The 13,788-nt window shown below is 59.4% G+C and overlaps 1 protein-coding gene across 29 annotated transcripts; it reads left to right on the forward strand.

Moving 5' to 3' along the window:
* Nucleotides 1-105: 105 nt before the first annotated feature.
* Nucleotides 106-11,602, forward strand: USP19 (ubiquitin specific peptidase 19). 29 transcript variants are annotated; one of them, XM_089306291.1, is made up of 28 exons: nt 154-284; nt 723-880; nt 1,562-1,821; nt 2,050-2,088; nt 2,245-2,373; nt 2,459-2,592; nt 2,666-2,818; nt 3,085-3,301; nt 3,433-3,589; nt 3,681-3,752; nt 3,867-3,982; nt 4,091-4,305; nt 4,394-4,589; nt 4,672-4,805; nt 4,916-5,074; nt 5,160-5,270; nt 5,702-5,812; nt 5,890-5,991; nt 7,029-7,169; nt 7,272-7,390; nt 7,627-7,764; nt 7,863-8,176; nt 8,289-8,399; nt 8,487-8,703; nt 8,791-8,943; nt 9,042-9,202; nt 9,283-9,461; nt 11,119-11,602. In XM_089306291.1, exons 3-28 carry the CDS (start codon nt 1,698-1,700, stop codon nt 11,233-11,235), a joined length of 3,819 nt encoding a protein of 1,272 aa, XP_089162417.1. In that variant the 5' UTR covers nt 154-284; nt 723-880; nt 1,562-1,697; the 3' UTR covers nt 11,236-11,602. The 29 variants fall into 29 exon arrangements, with proteins under 29 accessions (XP_008258859.2, XP_051708408.2, XP_008258860.2 ...); XM_051852445.3 differs by lacking the exon at nt 11,119-11,602 and adding an exon at nt 10,464-10,974 and having other exon boundaries at nt 2,666-2,968; nt 3,085-3,307; nt 4,085-4,305; XM_089306286.1 differs by lacking the exon at nt 11,119-11,602 and adding an exon at nt 10,464-10,974 and having other exon boundaries at nt 2,666-2,968; nt 4,085-4,305.
* The last annotated feature ends 2,186 nt before the right edge of the window (nt 11,603-13,788 follow it).

Raw genomic sequence — 13,788 nt, forward strand, 5'->3', positions numbered from 1 at the left:
GGCTCACGCACGGCCGAGGCCCTGGAGCCCCGCCTCCAACGCTCGGGGCGGACCCGAGTGCCGGTCGCCGAGAGCCGGCTCCCGCCGGAAGTGCGTCACCGTGTCGGCGCCCCGCCTCCCGCGGCCGTAATTAGAAGTCGAAACAAAACAAGCGGCTTAGGTGGTGGCGGTGGAGCCGGGACGGGGGAGGGGCGCGCCGGAACCGGAACCGACCTGACGCCGGAACCGGAACCGACAGCGGGTTGCCAGGGCCTGGAGAGGGCTGGCGGCGGCTGTCTCGCTCGGTGAGTGGGGCGGGCCGCAACTCGCCGGTTTGGCCGAGGCGGGGAGGCGGCGGCGCGGGCCCCGGAGCAGCCTGCTCAAGGTCACGGGCCGTGCCAGCCCCGACCCCTCGAGCCCCGCGGCGAGTGGGACCCACCGATGCGGGCAGGGCCGTTACGCTACCCCCGTGGCCGGTCTCCCGCCTCGGCGAGGGCTGGCGGCGGGCGAGGGCGGCTTCCTGGAGGAGGTGATGGTGGGCCTGGGGTTTGGAGGCCGGAGCTGGGTCACAGCCCAGGCGGGGCGCTGTTTCTGTGGTCGGTAACTCCGCGCAGCAGTTATCTGGCCGGCGCGGGTTCCTAAACAGCCCCCTTTCCTCCTCCTCGTCCCTGGAGCATGGGGGAGGGTCGCGACCTTCGGCTGGGGGACCGGGTTCGAGGAGGCGGCGGGTGTCTGCTCCTCAGCACTGGACCTGCCGTCACTAAAGATCCAGCCCAGCACTGTCGCATCTGACCCGTAGACGGGTATCCCACCCCTCCCCCCGTACACACTCTGAGAGGAGCAGACTAGTCACTTGAGAACTTCATCTTGGATGGAGAAGCAGCCCAGAATCCACCGGCAGGTGTGTGGGAAACTGGGTAGGAAGTCCCCGCGGATGCCCGCCGTGCCTTGGCCCTGGAGCGGGATGGCCGCTGAGGGGGCTCTGTGATGATCTAGCTGCTTTCCGCAGCCCCTCTGTGTTTTGAGGCAGCAGGTGGGGAGAGGAAGATACCTTGGACTGAAGAAAGCCAAGCAGTGCATAGGAGCAGGTTCATGGCCAAGGCGGGAGCTGGCAGGAGGCAGGTGGGGCATCTTAGCCCCATGGGCAGTGACAGCACCTGGGCTGGGCCTGCTGCTGCTTGATGGCCTTCTTCTGCCTTCCTCCTCCACCTTCTCCTTCTCCAGTGGTGACTAAGCAGCCAGGGAGAGTGAAGGAAAAGTGAGTGCCAGCTCTGTGGGCTGGAGCCGTGGCTCCTCTCCAGAGGAGGAGCCTGGGCCCAGGCCAGAGCTGCCTTGACCTGGCACCTCCTCCGCGAGGCTTCCAGCGTTGTGGGTCTGTTACAGCAGGTATCTAGGAGGCTTGGCTGGAAGTAGTGGCTTCGATTGGTTATTTATCCCTTCTTCAGGACAGCCTAGGAATGTCCTGGGCAAGTTCAGGCAGGTGCTGTGTAGGGTTAGGGGTGTCCTGGGCTGGTGAGCCCCGGCTGTAGCCAGGGAGCAAGTTGTTGGGCCTTGGCAGTGATCTCTAGTCCCTTTTGGTTAGGCTGTCGGTTCCTTACTGAAGAATTTGGCCACAAAGAGTTGCCAAGATAGCTGGGCCAGGAAGAAAGCGCCGCAGCCCTGACCCAGACGCTGTTGCCGACCCCGGGGCACTCTGGCTGTCATCCAAGCGGCTCAAGATGTCTGGCGGGGCCAGTGCTACGGGCCCGAGGAGAGGGCCCCCTGGACTGGAGGAGGCCACTAGTAAGAAGAAGCAAAAGGATCGAGCAAACCAGGAGAGCAAGGATGGAGATCCTAGGAGAGGTGGGAGCGGCCTTCTCTTTCTCCCTTCTCATTGGGCACGCAAGTTGGGGGTTGGGAGATGTCTCTCCTTGGCTGGTGCTGAGAGAAGGACTCAAGGCAGGCTTGGTAGAGCCTTGGTTTTGAGGCCTGGGTGTTTGGCTGAGGTCCGTAGGATGGTACTTGGTGAGTTGGTGGGGTCTTGGAGGCCGCTCTCCGCCCATGATTGTCTTCCTTTCTTTGTCTTGTCAGGATCCCTGTCTACTCCACGAGAGGAGCAGCCCAAAGAGGGTGAGTAATGGATAGAGCTTTGGGTGCTGGAGGGGTGAGGCCCTGGGAACGTGGCTCCTGTCTTGAGTCGTCCCACTCGGGCTGGAGCTCTGTTAACTTGTTTATCCCCATCAGAAACATGTGGCGCCTCTGACCCCTTCCCCACTTCTCCTACAGAGCTCTTGCTTGATTGGAGGCAGAGTGCAGACGAGGTGATTGTCAAGCTGCGTGTGGGAACAGGTCCCCTGCGGCTGGAGGAGGTGGATGCTGCTTTCACAGACACGGACTGTGTGGTTCGGCTTCCAGGTGTGTCCGTCTGCTCTGAGCACAGCAGTATATCTGAATTCTCCGGGCTTTGCCCCCCAGCTCACTAGCCTTGTTCTGTTTCCAGGCGGTCGGCAGTGGGGTGGTGTCTTTTACGCTGAGATAGAAAGTTCTCGCGCTAAAGTACAGCCCCGTAAGGGTGGCCTTCTACAGTTAGCGCTGCCCAAGAAGGTGCCTCTGCTCACATGGCCCTCTCTCCTGGTGAGTGTCAGGACAGGGGAGGGTGGGTACACCCAGAGTAGCTGACAGGCTCTGACTGGCGTATCTTTGGCAGAAGAAACCTCTAGGGACCCAGGAGCTGGTGCCGGGGGTGCAATGCCAGGAGAATGGGCAGGAGCTGTCTCCCATTCCCCTGGAGCCAGGCCCTGAGCCCCGCCGAGCTAAGCAGGAGGCCCGGAACCAGAAGCGGGCCCAGGGCCGTGGTGAGGTAGGCTCAGGGGCTGGCCCCGGGGCCCAGGCAGGGCCCAGCGCCAAGAGGGCTGTGCATCTCTGCAGAGGGCCAGAGGGGGAAGGGTCCAGGGATGGCCCTGGACCCCGGGGTGATGCCCCACCCTTCCTGGCTGACTCGGCCACCCAGGTGAGAGCTGGGTGCCTCTTTGGGTGTCAGGATATGGGGGAAGGGTATGGAGTGGAGGAGGGCCAGATATCTGCGGGACTCACCTCTGATTTTACCCACAATGTTGCCGTAAATAGGTTGAGGCTGAGGAACAGCTCCGCAAACCACTGCTGAACGCTGCAACCTGTCTGCTGGCCTCAGAGGAGAATTTAGCCCTTTTGGCAGGAGAGAAGGTGGTGTCCCCCGGAACTGACCCAGTCTCCCCAGCCATGGCCCTGGACAGAGACCTTGGGAAAGATGACCATGTCAAGGAGGAGATGGCAGCGGCTGCAGATGCTGCGACCTTGGTGGATGGTAAAGGTGGGGTTGGGGGTGCACAGAGCAGAGCCCTAGGTTTGGTTGCCAGGTTGGTGGGTGGGTGGAGAGAGGCATAGCAGCGGGCTGGGACCTTATCCTGGTGGTGCTCAGCTGTGGTCTCACCCTAGAGCCGGAGTCCATGGTGAACCTGGCGTTTGTGAAGAACGACTCGTACGAGAAAGGGCCCCATTCGGTTGTGGTGCATGTGTATGTGAAGGAGATCCGCAGGGACACCTCGCGAGTGCTTTTCCGGGAGCAGGACTTCACGCTCATCTTCCAGACCAGGTGGGTGAGTGGGCGGGTCGCGGGCAGACAGTGTGTCTCAGGCAGGGCGCATGTCTCATGCTCTGCCTCCTGCCCTGCTTTGCCTGTGTAGGGACGGAAACTTCCTGAGGCTGCACCCAGGCTGTGGGCCCCACACCATCTTCCGTTGGCAGGTGAAGCTCAGGTGGGTGGTGCCCGGCCCCACCGGTGTGCTTGTCCTGCCCTGGGTTCCGTCTTCCTGCCCCGTCTGCCTGACACCTGCTCCACCTAAGTCCCTGAGTTCAGCCTTTTCTCACAGGAACTTGATTGAACCAGAGCAGTGCACGTTTTGTTTCACGGCCTCTCGGATTGACATTTGCCTCCGGAAGCGGCAGAGTCAGCGCTGGGGGGGCCTGGAGGCCCCGGCTACACGAGGTCTGCACACGAGCTCCCTTCGTTGCCCAGCCCTGCATGCCACGACCCCAGTTCCCTGCCACATGCTGCTAACCACCAGCCCTCTCATTCCCCCTTTTTAAGGTGCAGTGGGTGGTGCAAAGGTTGCCGTGCCGACAGGTCCAACCCCTCTGGATTCAACCCCGCCGGGAGGTGCTCCCCATTCCCTGACAGGCCAGGAGGAAGCCCGGGCTGTGGAGAAGGATAAACCCAAGACTCGATCTGACGACACGGGGCTGGATGGTGTGGCGGCCCGTACGCCCCTGGAGCATGTAGCCCCAAAGCCAGAGCCTCACCTGGCCTCGGTGAGAGTCTTGGGGTGGGAAGGGCCAAGAATGGAGCTTGGAGAGCCTCGGGGCTGGCTGTTCTCTCATGTCCGCTTTGCTCCCACAGCCCAAGCCCACATGTATGGTGCCTCCAATGCCCCATAGTCCTGTGAGTGGAGACAGTGTGGAGGAGGAAGAGGAAGAAGAAAAGAAGGTGTGCCTACCAGGCTTCACTGGCCTTGTCAATTTAGGCAACACCTGCTTCATGAACAGTGTCATTCAGTCTCTGTCCAATACTCGAGAGCTCCGAGACTTCTTCCATGGTGAGGTCGGGGACTGGAGCCTGGAGCGTGGGCAGAAGGGGTGTCTCTGTCCCTTACACCTTTGCTTGACTGCTCTTCCTAGACCGCTCCTTTGAGGCTGAGATCAACTACAACAACCCTCTGGGGACCGGTGGGCGTCTGGCCATCGGTTTTGCTGTCTTGCTCCGGGCACTGTGGAAGGGCACCCACCATGCCTTTCAGCCTTCCAAGTTGAAGGTGACCTGTGGCCATCCTTGCCGTTGGCTGGAGAGGGCAGGAAGGGTCAGGCAGCTGTGTGTGCCGTGCATGCCATGGCTTCAAGTCCATGTTTTGGTCCCTGTATCCAGGCCATCGTGGCAAGCAAGGCCAGCCAGTTCACAGGCTACGCACAGCATGATGCCCAGGAGTTCATGGCTTTCCTCCTGGATGGGCTGCACGAGGACCTGAATCGCATCCAGAACAAGCCCTACACAGAGACCGTGGACTCAGACGGGCGGCCCGACGAGGTCAGGATGGGAGGCCGAGGGTAGGCGTGTCTTGGGTGCACCCCAGGCCCCAGGGCGCCTCTGTTCTCACCGCTCCGCCCCTCAGGTGGTAGCTGAGGAAGCATGGCAGCGGCACAAGATGAGGAACGACTCCTTCATCGTGGACCTGTTTCAGGGCCAGTACAAGTCGAAGCTGGTGTGCCCTGTGTGTGCCAAGGTGTGATGGCTTCCCCTGGAGAGAGTCTCCCAGCTTTAGCTCAGCTGGACTAGCCAGGTGCCAAAGGCCTGTGCCTCTCTGAATGCTGTGGGGCGAGGTTTGCGCAAGGGTGCTGGCAGGGAGTCCTTGGGCTTCTGCGTGGACGGACGAGGTGAGGCAGGGTGGGCTTCCTGGCTGAGTACGAGGTGTGCGGTGTGGGAAGGCTGGAAAGTGCCTGGGGCGCACATGAGGGGCCGCTTTGGAAAGGCCTCCGGTGCTGGAGAGGGGTCATTCCCTCGTGGGCCCTCCTGCTCCATCTGCCGTTCCCACGCTTGAGGGTCTGCTGGTTGGCATTGAGGGCCCTGAGAACCATCAGAAGGCCTGGCCTGGGTTCTTGGGGCATGAGCGTCCTGTCCTGCTGTGGATACCCAGTGCCACCTCCGTGTCCACAGGTCTCCATCACTTTTGACCCGTTCCTTTATCTGCCGGTGCCCTTGCCACAAAAGCAGAAGGTTCTCCCCGTCTTCTATTTTGCCCGAGAGCCTCACAGCAAGCCCGTGAAGGTGAGGAGGCCTCTGCACTTGGCTCTCCCGGGGAAGCTGGCCCTCCTCCCCTGCTGACTCTGCCCTCACTGCCACAGTTCCTGGTGAGCGTTAGCAAGGAGAGCTCCAGTGCGAGCGAGGTGTTGGACTCCCTGTCTCAGAGTGTCCACGTGAAGCCTGAGAACCTGCGTCTGGCTGAGGTACGTGTGTGCTTGGCCAGGTGTACGTACCGCGGATGTGTGCGTCCCTACACAAGAACAAACGGTGTGCTCCCGTTGGAGGCGTGTTTGAGTCCATGCATTTGGGCTGTACAGTGGAAGTGCCAGGAGTCCCAGCCGTCGGCAGGCTTTACTCCCCTTATTGGTGGTGAGCCCCAGCTGCATTTCCTCTTCAGATAGGCAGCTTGGGCTGTAGGGGTGGCCTTCCACTTGCCAGAGTTCTCCCTGCATCCTGCTGCTCTCTCATCGCACCCTAGATCTGTGTGCTGGGCTTCCCAGAAGGTTCCCATCTTTACTGTAGCAGTGCCATTTTTCTCAGGGGTCAAGGTTAGGAGGAGACGCCTTTATTTACTTTTAAAGATTTATTTATTTATTTGAAAGAGTTACACAGAGAGATGAGAGGCAGAGAGAGAGCGAGCGAGAGAGCTTCCATCCACTGGTTCACTCCCCATTTGGCTGCAATAGCAGGAGCTGCATCAGTCCGAAGGCAGGAGCCAGGAGCTTCCTCCAGGTCTCCCACCTGAGTGTAGGGGCCCAAGGAGCTGGGCCATCTTCCACTGCTTTCCCAGGCCACAGCAGAGAGCTGGATGGGAAGTAGAGCAACTGGGACTCGAACCAGCGCCCATATGGGATGCCAGCACTGCAGGTAGCAGTTTGATCTGCTGCGTCACAGCCCCAGCCCCATGGAGGATACTCCTTGAATGTGGTTCTATGCCACAGCACTGGCCCCATGGAGGAGACTCCTTGAATGTGGCTCCTCTGTGCTAATATGTTGTAGTCTTAGCTGGGCCTTGCTCCTTGAAGCAGCATGGAGGCCTTCAGTAAGAGAGCTAGAATGGTTGCCACCTGCCTTGGGCTGGTCTTCAGGCTCTGATGTACCAGGCTCCGTGTACCATTGGGCACTGAGACTGGTACCAGCAGAGGTGGGCCTCCATAGACCCAAGGTAGGAGCCAAGCTCTGGGGCAGGACTGGGGAGAGGTCTTACTGCACATGGGATCTGTGTGTTCTCTGTCCCCAGGTGATTAAGAATCGCTTCCATCGTGTGTTCCTGCCTTCCCACTCACTGGACACTGTGTCCCCATCCGATGTGCTCCTCTGCTTTGAGCTGCTGTCTCCAGAGTTGGCTAAGGAAAGGGTAGTGGTGCTAGAGGTACAACAGGTAAGTGAAGGCCAACCAGATGGTACAGGGCCCGGTGGCGGGGGGCAGGCTGGAGGGAGGGCACTCCTCCCTGGCCTTGCTGAGCCAGTCGACCCACCCTAGCGCCCCCAGGTGCCCAGCATCCCCATCTCCAAGTGTGCTGCCTGCCAGCGGAAGCAGCAGTCAGAGGAGGAGAAGCTGAAGCGCTGTACCCGGTGCTACCGTGTGGGCTACTGCAACCAGTGAGGACCCCCATTCTCTCCCCTCCTTCCGTCCACCCTTCCTTGCCACCCTGCCCTTCCCCTCTACACAGAGGCACAGGTTTTAAGACTTCTACCTGCCATTCTGTCCATCAGGCCCCTAGGGGAGGCAAGGCTGGTGGACCCAGTTCCCAGGGCCTAAGACTAGTTTTTAATACAGAGTTGTAGCAGGTGGGGCCGAAGCCCTGTGCTTACCTTCCCCCTCCCCTTCCCTCCAGGCTTTGCCAGAAAAACCACTGGCCTGACCACAAAGGCCTCTGTCGCCCTGAGAACATAGGCTATCCTTTCCTGGTCAGTGTACCTGCCTCACGGCTCACTTACGCCCGTCTTGCTCAGCTGTTGGAGGGCTATGCCCGGTAAGTGCCCATTGGTTAGACTAGGGTGGGAGAGAGAGAGGGCAGTGGTGCCAGTTGGGCTGGTCAGCATTCTTACTTGCCTTGCTCTCTGTTGCCAGGTACTCTGTGAGTGTGTTCCAGCCTCCCTTCCAGCCTGGCCGCATGGCCTTGGAGTCCCAGGGTCCTGGGTGCACTACGCTGCTCTCCACTAGCTCCCTAGAGGCTGGGGACAACGAGAGGGATCCCATTCAGCCGCCTGAGCTCCAGTTGGTGAACCCTGTGGCTGAGGGGGACACAGGGGTTCCCCGGGCATGGGCAGCCCCGGATCGGGGCCCTGTGCCTAGCACCAGTGGAGTTTCTCCTGAGGTTCTGGCTAGTGGGCCCATTGAGGGTGGCCCTTTGCCTGCTGGTGAAAGGGTGTCCCGGCCTGAAGGTAAGATCTGGAGAAAGGCTCTGGGAACTGGGACTGGAGATAGGAGAGGTTGGGTGCAGCTTGTTTAACCTCTGGAAGGCAAAGGAGCTCTGATGATCGTGTTTTCTCCCAGCTGCTGTGCCTGGGTACCAGCACCCAAGTGAAGCCATGAATGCCCACACACCCCAGTTTTTCATCTACAAAATCGATGCTTCCAACCGAGAGCAGCGGCTGGAGGACAAAGGTGTCGAGGCTGTGGGTGGGAGCCGTGGGCTGGGTTTGGCTGGCTGCCCTCCACACTTGCATGACCTCTCTGTCTGCCCATCTCCAGGAGACACCCCGCTGGAGCTGGGCGATGACTGCAGCCTGGCTCTGGTTTGGAGGAACAATGAGCGCCTGCCGGAGTTTGTCTTGGTAGCCTCCAAGGAGCTGGAATGTGCAGAGGATCCAGGCTCTGCTGGCGAGGCTGCCCGGGCTGGCCACTTCACCCTGGACCAGTGCCTCAACCTCTTTACGAGGCCTGAGGTGCTAGCCCCCGAGGAGGCCTGGTGAGAGCAGGGAAGCGGGCAGGTGGGTGGTGGGGCAGGGTGGAGGGGAGCCTTGCCGGTCTTGACCCCACCTCTGTCTCCCACCAGGTACTGCCCACAGTGTAAACAGCACCGCGAGGCCTCCAAGCAGCTGCTGCTGTGGCGCCTGCCCAACGTTCTCATCGTGCAGCTCAAGCGCTTCTCCTTTCGCAGTTTCATCTGGCGTGACAAGATCAACGACTTGGTGGAGTTCCCTGTTCGGTGAGCAGCGCACCCTGGTGCCTGAGGGCAGGGCACTGGGGCCAGGGTGGGCATCCCGGTCACCTAATTGTCTCACCCCTCCCTGACTGGGACCATAGGAACCTGGACCTGAGCAAGTTCTGCATTGGTCAGAAAGAGGAGCAGCTGCCCAACTATGACCTGTATGCTGTCATCAACCACTACGGAGGCATGATCGGTGGCCACTACACTGCCTGCGCACGCCTGCCCAACGATCGTAGCAGCCAGCGCAGTGACGTGGGTGAGGGCACACACAGCCAGCAGGATAGGTGGTGGGCTGGTGGTACAGGCTGTGTTCACACTCTTCCCACCCTGCTACAGGCTGGCGCTTATTTGATGACAGCACGGTGACGACAGTAGATGAGAGCCAGGTGGTGACGCGTTATGCTTACGTACTCTTCTACCGCCGACGGAACTCTCCTGTGGAGAGGCCCCCCAGGGCAGGGCATTCTGAGCACCACCCAGACCTAGGCCCTGCAGCTGAGGCTGCTGCCAGCCAGGTGAGACATGGGGATGCTTCATAGACCGGTAGGGGCCAACTCACAGCTCAGAGGGCAGGGCTGGGGGACACAGCGGTGTGCTGCAGCCACAGGCCCTGTAAGTGTCGGGATTCATGAGTTACAGACAGGTTCCTTTACATCACTCAGAGGCACCCTCGTGCCCTGGGGACGCTCACAAAGGGACACGTAAACCATCCTGTTGCCGCTGGTGTGTACATAGATGCCCACAGGGCAAAGGTCAAACAGACAACTGTTGAGAGCCTCACCAGGCACTATGCTGTGAACAGCTATACCTGACAGTCTCCTAGCTTCCCTTCACATGTGGCCCGCAGGCCAGTCCACAGACCCCCACTTGCGATCAGCCCCGTGTTCCGGGCCATACTCAGGACAGCCTGGCTGGGTTGGCCACAGCCCTGAGTGGCTGTCACACTCGCTGAGGTGAGCATCTATTCCTGCTAGTCTTTAGGGTCTTCTACCACTCTTTCTGACATAGTGTACCAAAGGCCTGGTTGGTGGACATAGCCACATGTCTCTTTTTGGCCACCTCCTTTCTGCCCCTTCTGCTTCCTTTGAGCCTTGTCAGGCTCAGAGAAATCGTGGCAGAAGACAGTGGTAAGTGTCTGGACCTGGGTGAAGGAAGCCAGGAGGTTGTCCTAGAGTTGGCCACCCTGTACTACCATCACTCAGTCCTCTCTGTGGGAGGCCTGGACTCACCAACTGACCAGATAGCCCCACCCCCATCCTCCCCACCACAGGATGTCACATGTGAGTTGGAGAGATGTCTTGAGTCCAAGAATCTGTCAGGAAATTTGCACCTTCTACCCTGGTCCTCTTAGTACAGACAGCCCTGAGCTTGGCCACCTGCCCACCTCCCTGCTGCTAGACCTGGGATGCAGAGGGCTAGCCTCACTCACCCACGACAGGACTGTCACTGCCAGGGGTCTCAGGGACACTGGGTCCTCCCACCCCTGGGGTGCTGATGGCCGTTTCCCCATACCATAGGCTTCCCGGATTTGGCAGGAGCTCGAGGCCGAGGAGGAGCCGGTGCCCGAGGGGCCTGGGCCCCTGGGTCCCTGGGGGCCCCAAGACTGGGTGGGCCCCCCACCACGTGGCCCTACCACTCCAGATGAGGGCTGCCTCCGGTACTTTGTCCTGGGCACCGTGGCAGCTCTGGTGGCCCTCGTGCTCAACGTGTTCTATCCTCTGGTATCCCAGAGTCGCTGGAGATGAGCTCACCTGTGGGCAGCTGCTGTGAGCTGGCCCGCCTACCTGCCTGCCAGAGGAGTCTCACCTTTGTGGTGGGGAACAGCTCTGGGCCCTGGGCCTCAGCGTGTGCACCTGGTGGGAGAGGTGGGGACTGAGGCTCCTGCAGGGGCACAGCATCCCAGGGTGGGTGTCCATCCGGCCATCTGTCCCTTCCTCCTGCTGCTCCGACCCTTGGCCTGGGGTTTGGCCCTACCCAACTTGCTTCCTGTATTTAAAGCGTTAATAAAGCGAGACTATTCAGGCCCGATCTTGTCTCTCTGTCTCAACGCCGCTGCTGTTTGCGCCTGCCTTGGGGCCCTCCCTTGGGTGCCGGGGCTCTGAGCCAGCACCCCCGGGATGCCGGGCGGCATGCTGGGCAGCCCCCAACCCCTGTCCTCGTATTCTGTTGCAGGGACTAGGCCCTGGCCAGGCCCCCGAGGTGGCCCCCACGCGGACAGCCCCTGAACGCTTCGCCCCCCCTGTGGACCGCCCAGCCCCCACCTACAGCAACATGGAGGAGGTCGATTAGCAGGTCCCTGGCTGAAGGGGGGGGGTGGGGCTGGGTTTGGGGAATCCCCTGCAGAGGGCTGTCTTTTGCCGCTTCTTCTCTAACCCAGAGGACACTGGCTCCATCAATGGGAGTTGGGGGTATGACTTGGGGGTGGGAACCTCACAGGTTGGGACCTCTTGTCAGCTTGGCCCCTGACCGGTGGGCCTTGGCTTCTCCAGCCACCTCCAGTACTGTGTGATGTGACTCTCAGTTGTACCTTCCAATTCTTTCTGACCTGCATTATAAATGTTATAATTTTATTCTAAAAATTGTAATTTTTTTTTGCATTTTGGAAGTGATTGCTGCTGTTTAAATATATTTTAAGAATAAATAATAAATAAGCAGACTTACTGACTGATCACCACATGCTGTGGCCACCTCCCCCGTTTCATCTCGTGTGTGTGTGCGAGTGTGTGAGGCTCTGAAAGTGCTCTGGTTTGGGGGAGAGGTCGTCTCAGTTCATGCCACGTGGGTCATGAGATCTCCAACGCCATCCGTTCTCTGGGACCTGCCTGCTGCCCTTCGATTGCACTGGTTCTGAAGCCCTTACAGAGGGGATGTGAGCATCACGTCAGGGCTGAGGGTGGAGGAGGTCTCCATGAGCTGGAGACCGGGAGGGCTTGGAGGGGAGGGAGGAGGTTCTCCGGGAACCATCTTCTTTCCTACTCTGTGTACTGAGCTTAGAGATCTGCATCTCAGGGGAAAACAGAGCAGGAGGAAAACTGCTGTGGGCATGATCCTGCTTGGAAAAGAAGAGCGCAGAGAGCACCAGAGCTGGTCTTGTCTGACTTCCTATTCAAGCAGGCTGGTGGACCTGCCGACCTCTTTCTTTCTTCAAAAGTCCGAGACTTTGGCTCCTGGAAACTGCCTGAAATTATTCATCTACAGTGGGTCTACAGGCCTGTCCCGGCCTTTGAGCCTCTGCAACATTGTAAACACATAAAGAAAACAGTTTTGACAGAAGCTACTGCTTTGTTTGTTTGCTTGTTTTTAAAGATTTATTTCATTTACTTGAGTTGGAGAAACAGAGAAATCTTTATCTGCTGCTTCACTCCCAAAATGGCGGCAACAACTAGAGCTGGGACAGGCTGAAGCCAGGAGCCTCTTCTGGGTCTCCCACGTGGGTGCAGGGGCCCAAATACTTGAGCCATCTTCTGCTGTTTTTCCAGGCACATCATCAGGGAGTGGGATCAGAAGTTGAGCAGCAGGACTTGAACCGGCAGCAGCTTTACCCACCATGCCACAATGCCAGCCCCGAGAAGCCTTGCCTGCCTTTGTGGGAGGCAGTGCTGCCCCCTCTGCTCTCCAGTTGCCGGGGGGTAGGGTGGGCATCTCCAGCTGGAGGAAGAGAGGGAGCAAAGGGATTCACAGAAGAGGGCTGGTGCCCGGCCTGGCAGTGAAGACCTCATCCTGGGATGTTGGCATCCGTCGCTTAGTGCCTGGGTTTGAGTCCTGGCGCTCCTTTCTCTTCCAGCTTCATGCTAATACACATTGAGGGAGACAGCAGGTAGTGGCTCTAGAGGCTGGGTCTCTGCCACCCCTTAGGGGAGCTAGCTCCTGGCTTCTGCCTGGTCCAGCCCTGACTGTTGCAGGCTTTTGCAGAGTGAATCAGCAGATTGATGTTTCTGTCTCTCTGCCTATCAAATAAAGGAAAAGCCAGAGAGGGCGTAAGACAGAGACGTAGGTGGGGTAAGGTCTTGGCAGCCACGTAGGCCCATCCCTAAACCCGTGGGGTCAGTCTCTTGAAGCTTAGCATGCGGGCTTCACAGATAGCGATCAGCCTCAGTTGGCGTTCTAGAGAGCAGTCAGCAGAGGGGGGCCCATGACAAGTCTTGGCCTTTTTCTGGGGGGTTTGCTGACTGTGCACAAGGGCCTGGAGAGCTGAGTGTGGGCCTTTGCAGAAGTGGTAGAATTGCTGACCTGTGTGCTGGCACTGGCGGCCGTGACGTGCTGGAGGGCCTGCAGCGTCAGGGAGCCGGGCCAGCACTGGCCTGCGTGTGCTGGATGCACAGTTCAGAGAACTGTCCAGCTCTGCAGCCCTGCTGTACTGAGCCACCACACTCTACCTTTCGGTGGCATCTTCATCAGATTGTTGTGGCCACCAGCACTGGAGCCTCAGCTGTCTCTGGGCTGTTAGCCTGTTGCACAGGCTGTCCACAGGCCTGGCTGCCGAGCCCTACCTCTGTCATGGCTGGGTCTTACTGGCTGCTGCCTTGGTCATCTTGACTTTTCTGAAAAGTCAGGCTGAGCTCCTATTTTCATGTTTTTGCTCTGTGCCAAATCACAGGGCTCCAGAGGACTGGCTAGATGGCCACTGGTACCTGCCCCTACCACTTGTGGCATTCTTGGTGGCATGGGGTGGGTGGGGGGGACTACTCTATCCTGTGACAAGGAGCCATAGCATCCACAGGATACCATGAGGGAGCCAAGGAAGGGGGTGCAGACCCAGACCCACTGGACTTAGGACTTGAGTGAGTCCTTTGGCAATGCTGGTTACTGAGAAATAGCAGGGGCAGGCACTCTGTGAGGCTC

This window comes from Oryctolagus cuniculus, chromosome 10, assembly GCF_051225735.1.
Source record: "Oryctolagus cuniculus isolate XC-2025 breed Fujian yellow rabbit chromosome 10, ASM5122573v1, whole genome shotgun sequence".
Classification (NCBI taxonomy): domain Eukaryota; kingdom Metazoa; phylum Chordata; class Mammalia; order Lagomorpha; family Leporidae; genus Oryctolagus; species Oryctolagus cuniculus.

Bases quoted from the DNA above. Each gene is read 5' to 3' on its own strand.
- USP19 (XM_008260631.4), top strand. From the start codon at position 1,698: ATGTCTGGCGGGGCCAGTGCTACGGGCCCGAGGAGAGGGCCCCCTGGA. The intron at 1,822-2,049 runs GTGGGAGCGGCC...TTGTCTTGTCAG, and splicing joins GGATGGAGATCCTAGGAGAG to GATCCCTGTCTACTCCACGA. The intron at 8,944-9,041 runs GTGAGCAGCGCA...CTGGGACCATAG, and splicing joins TTGGTGGAGTTCCCTGTTCG to GAACCTGGACCTGAGCAAGT.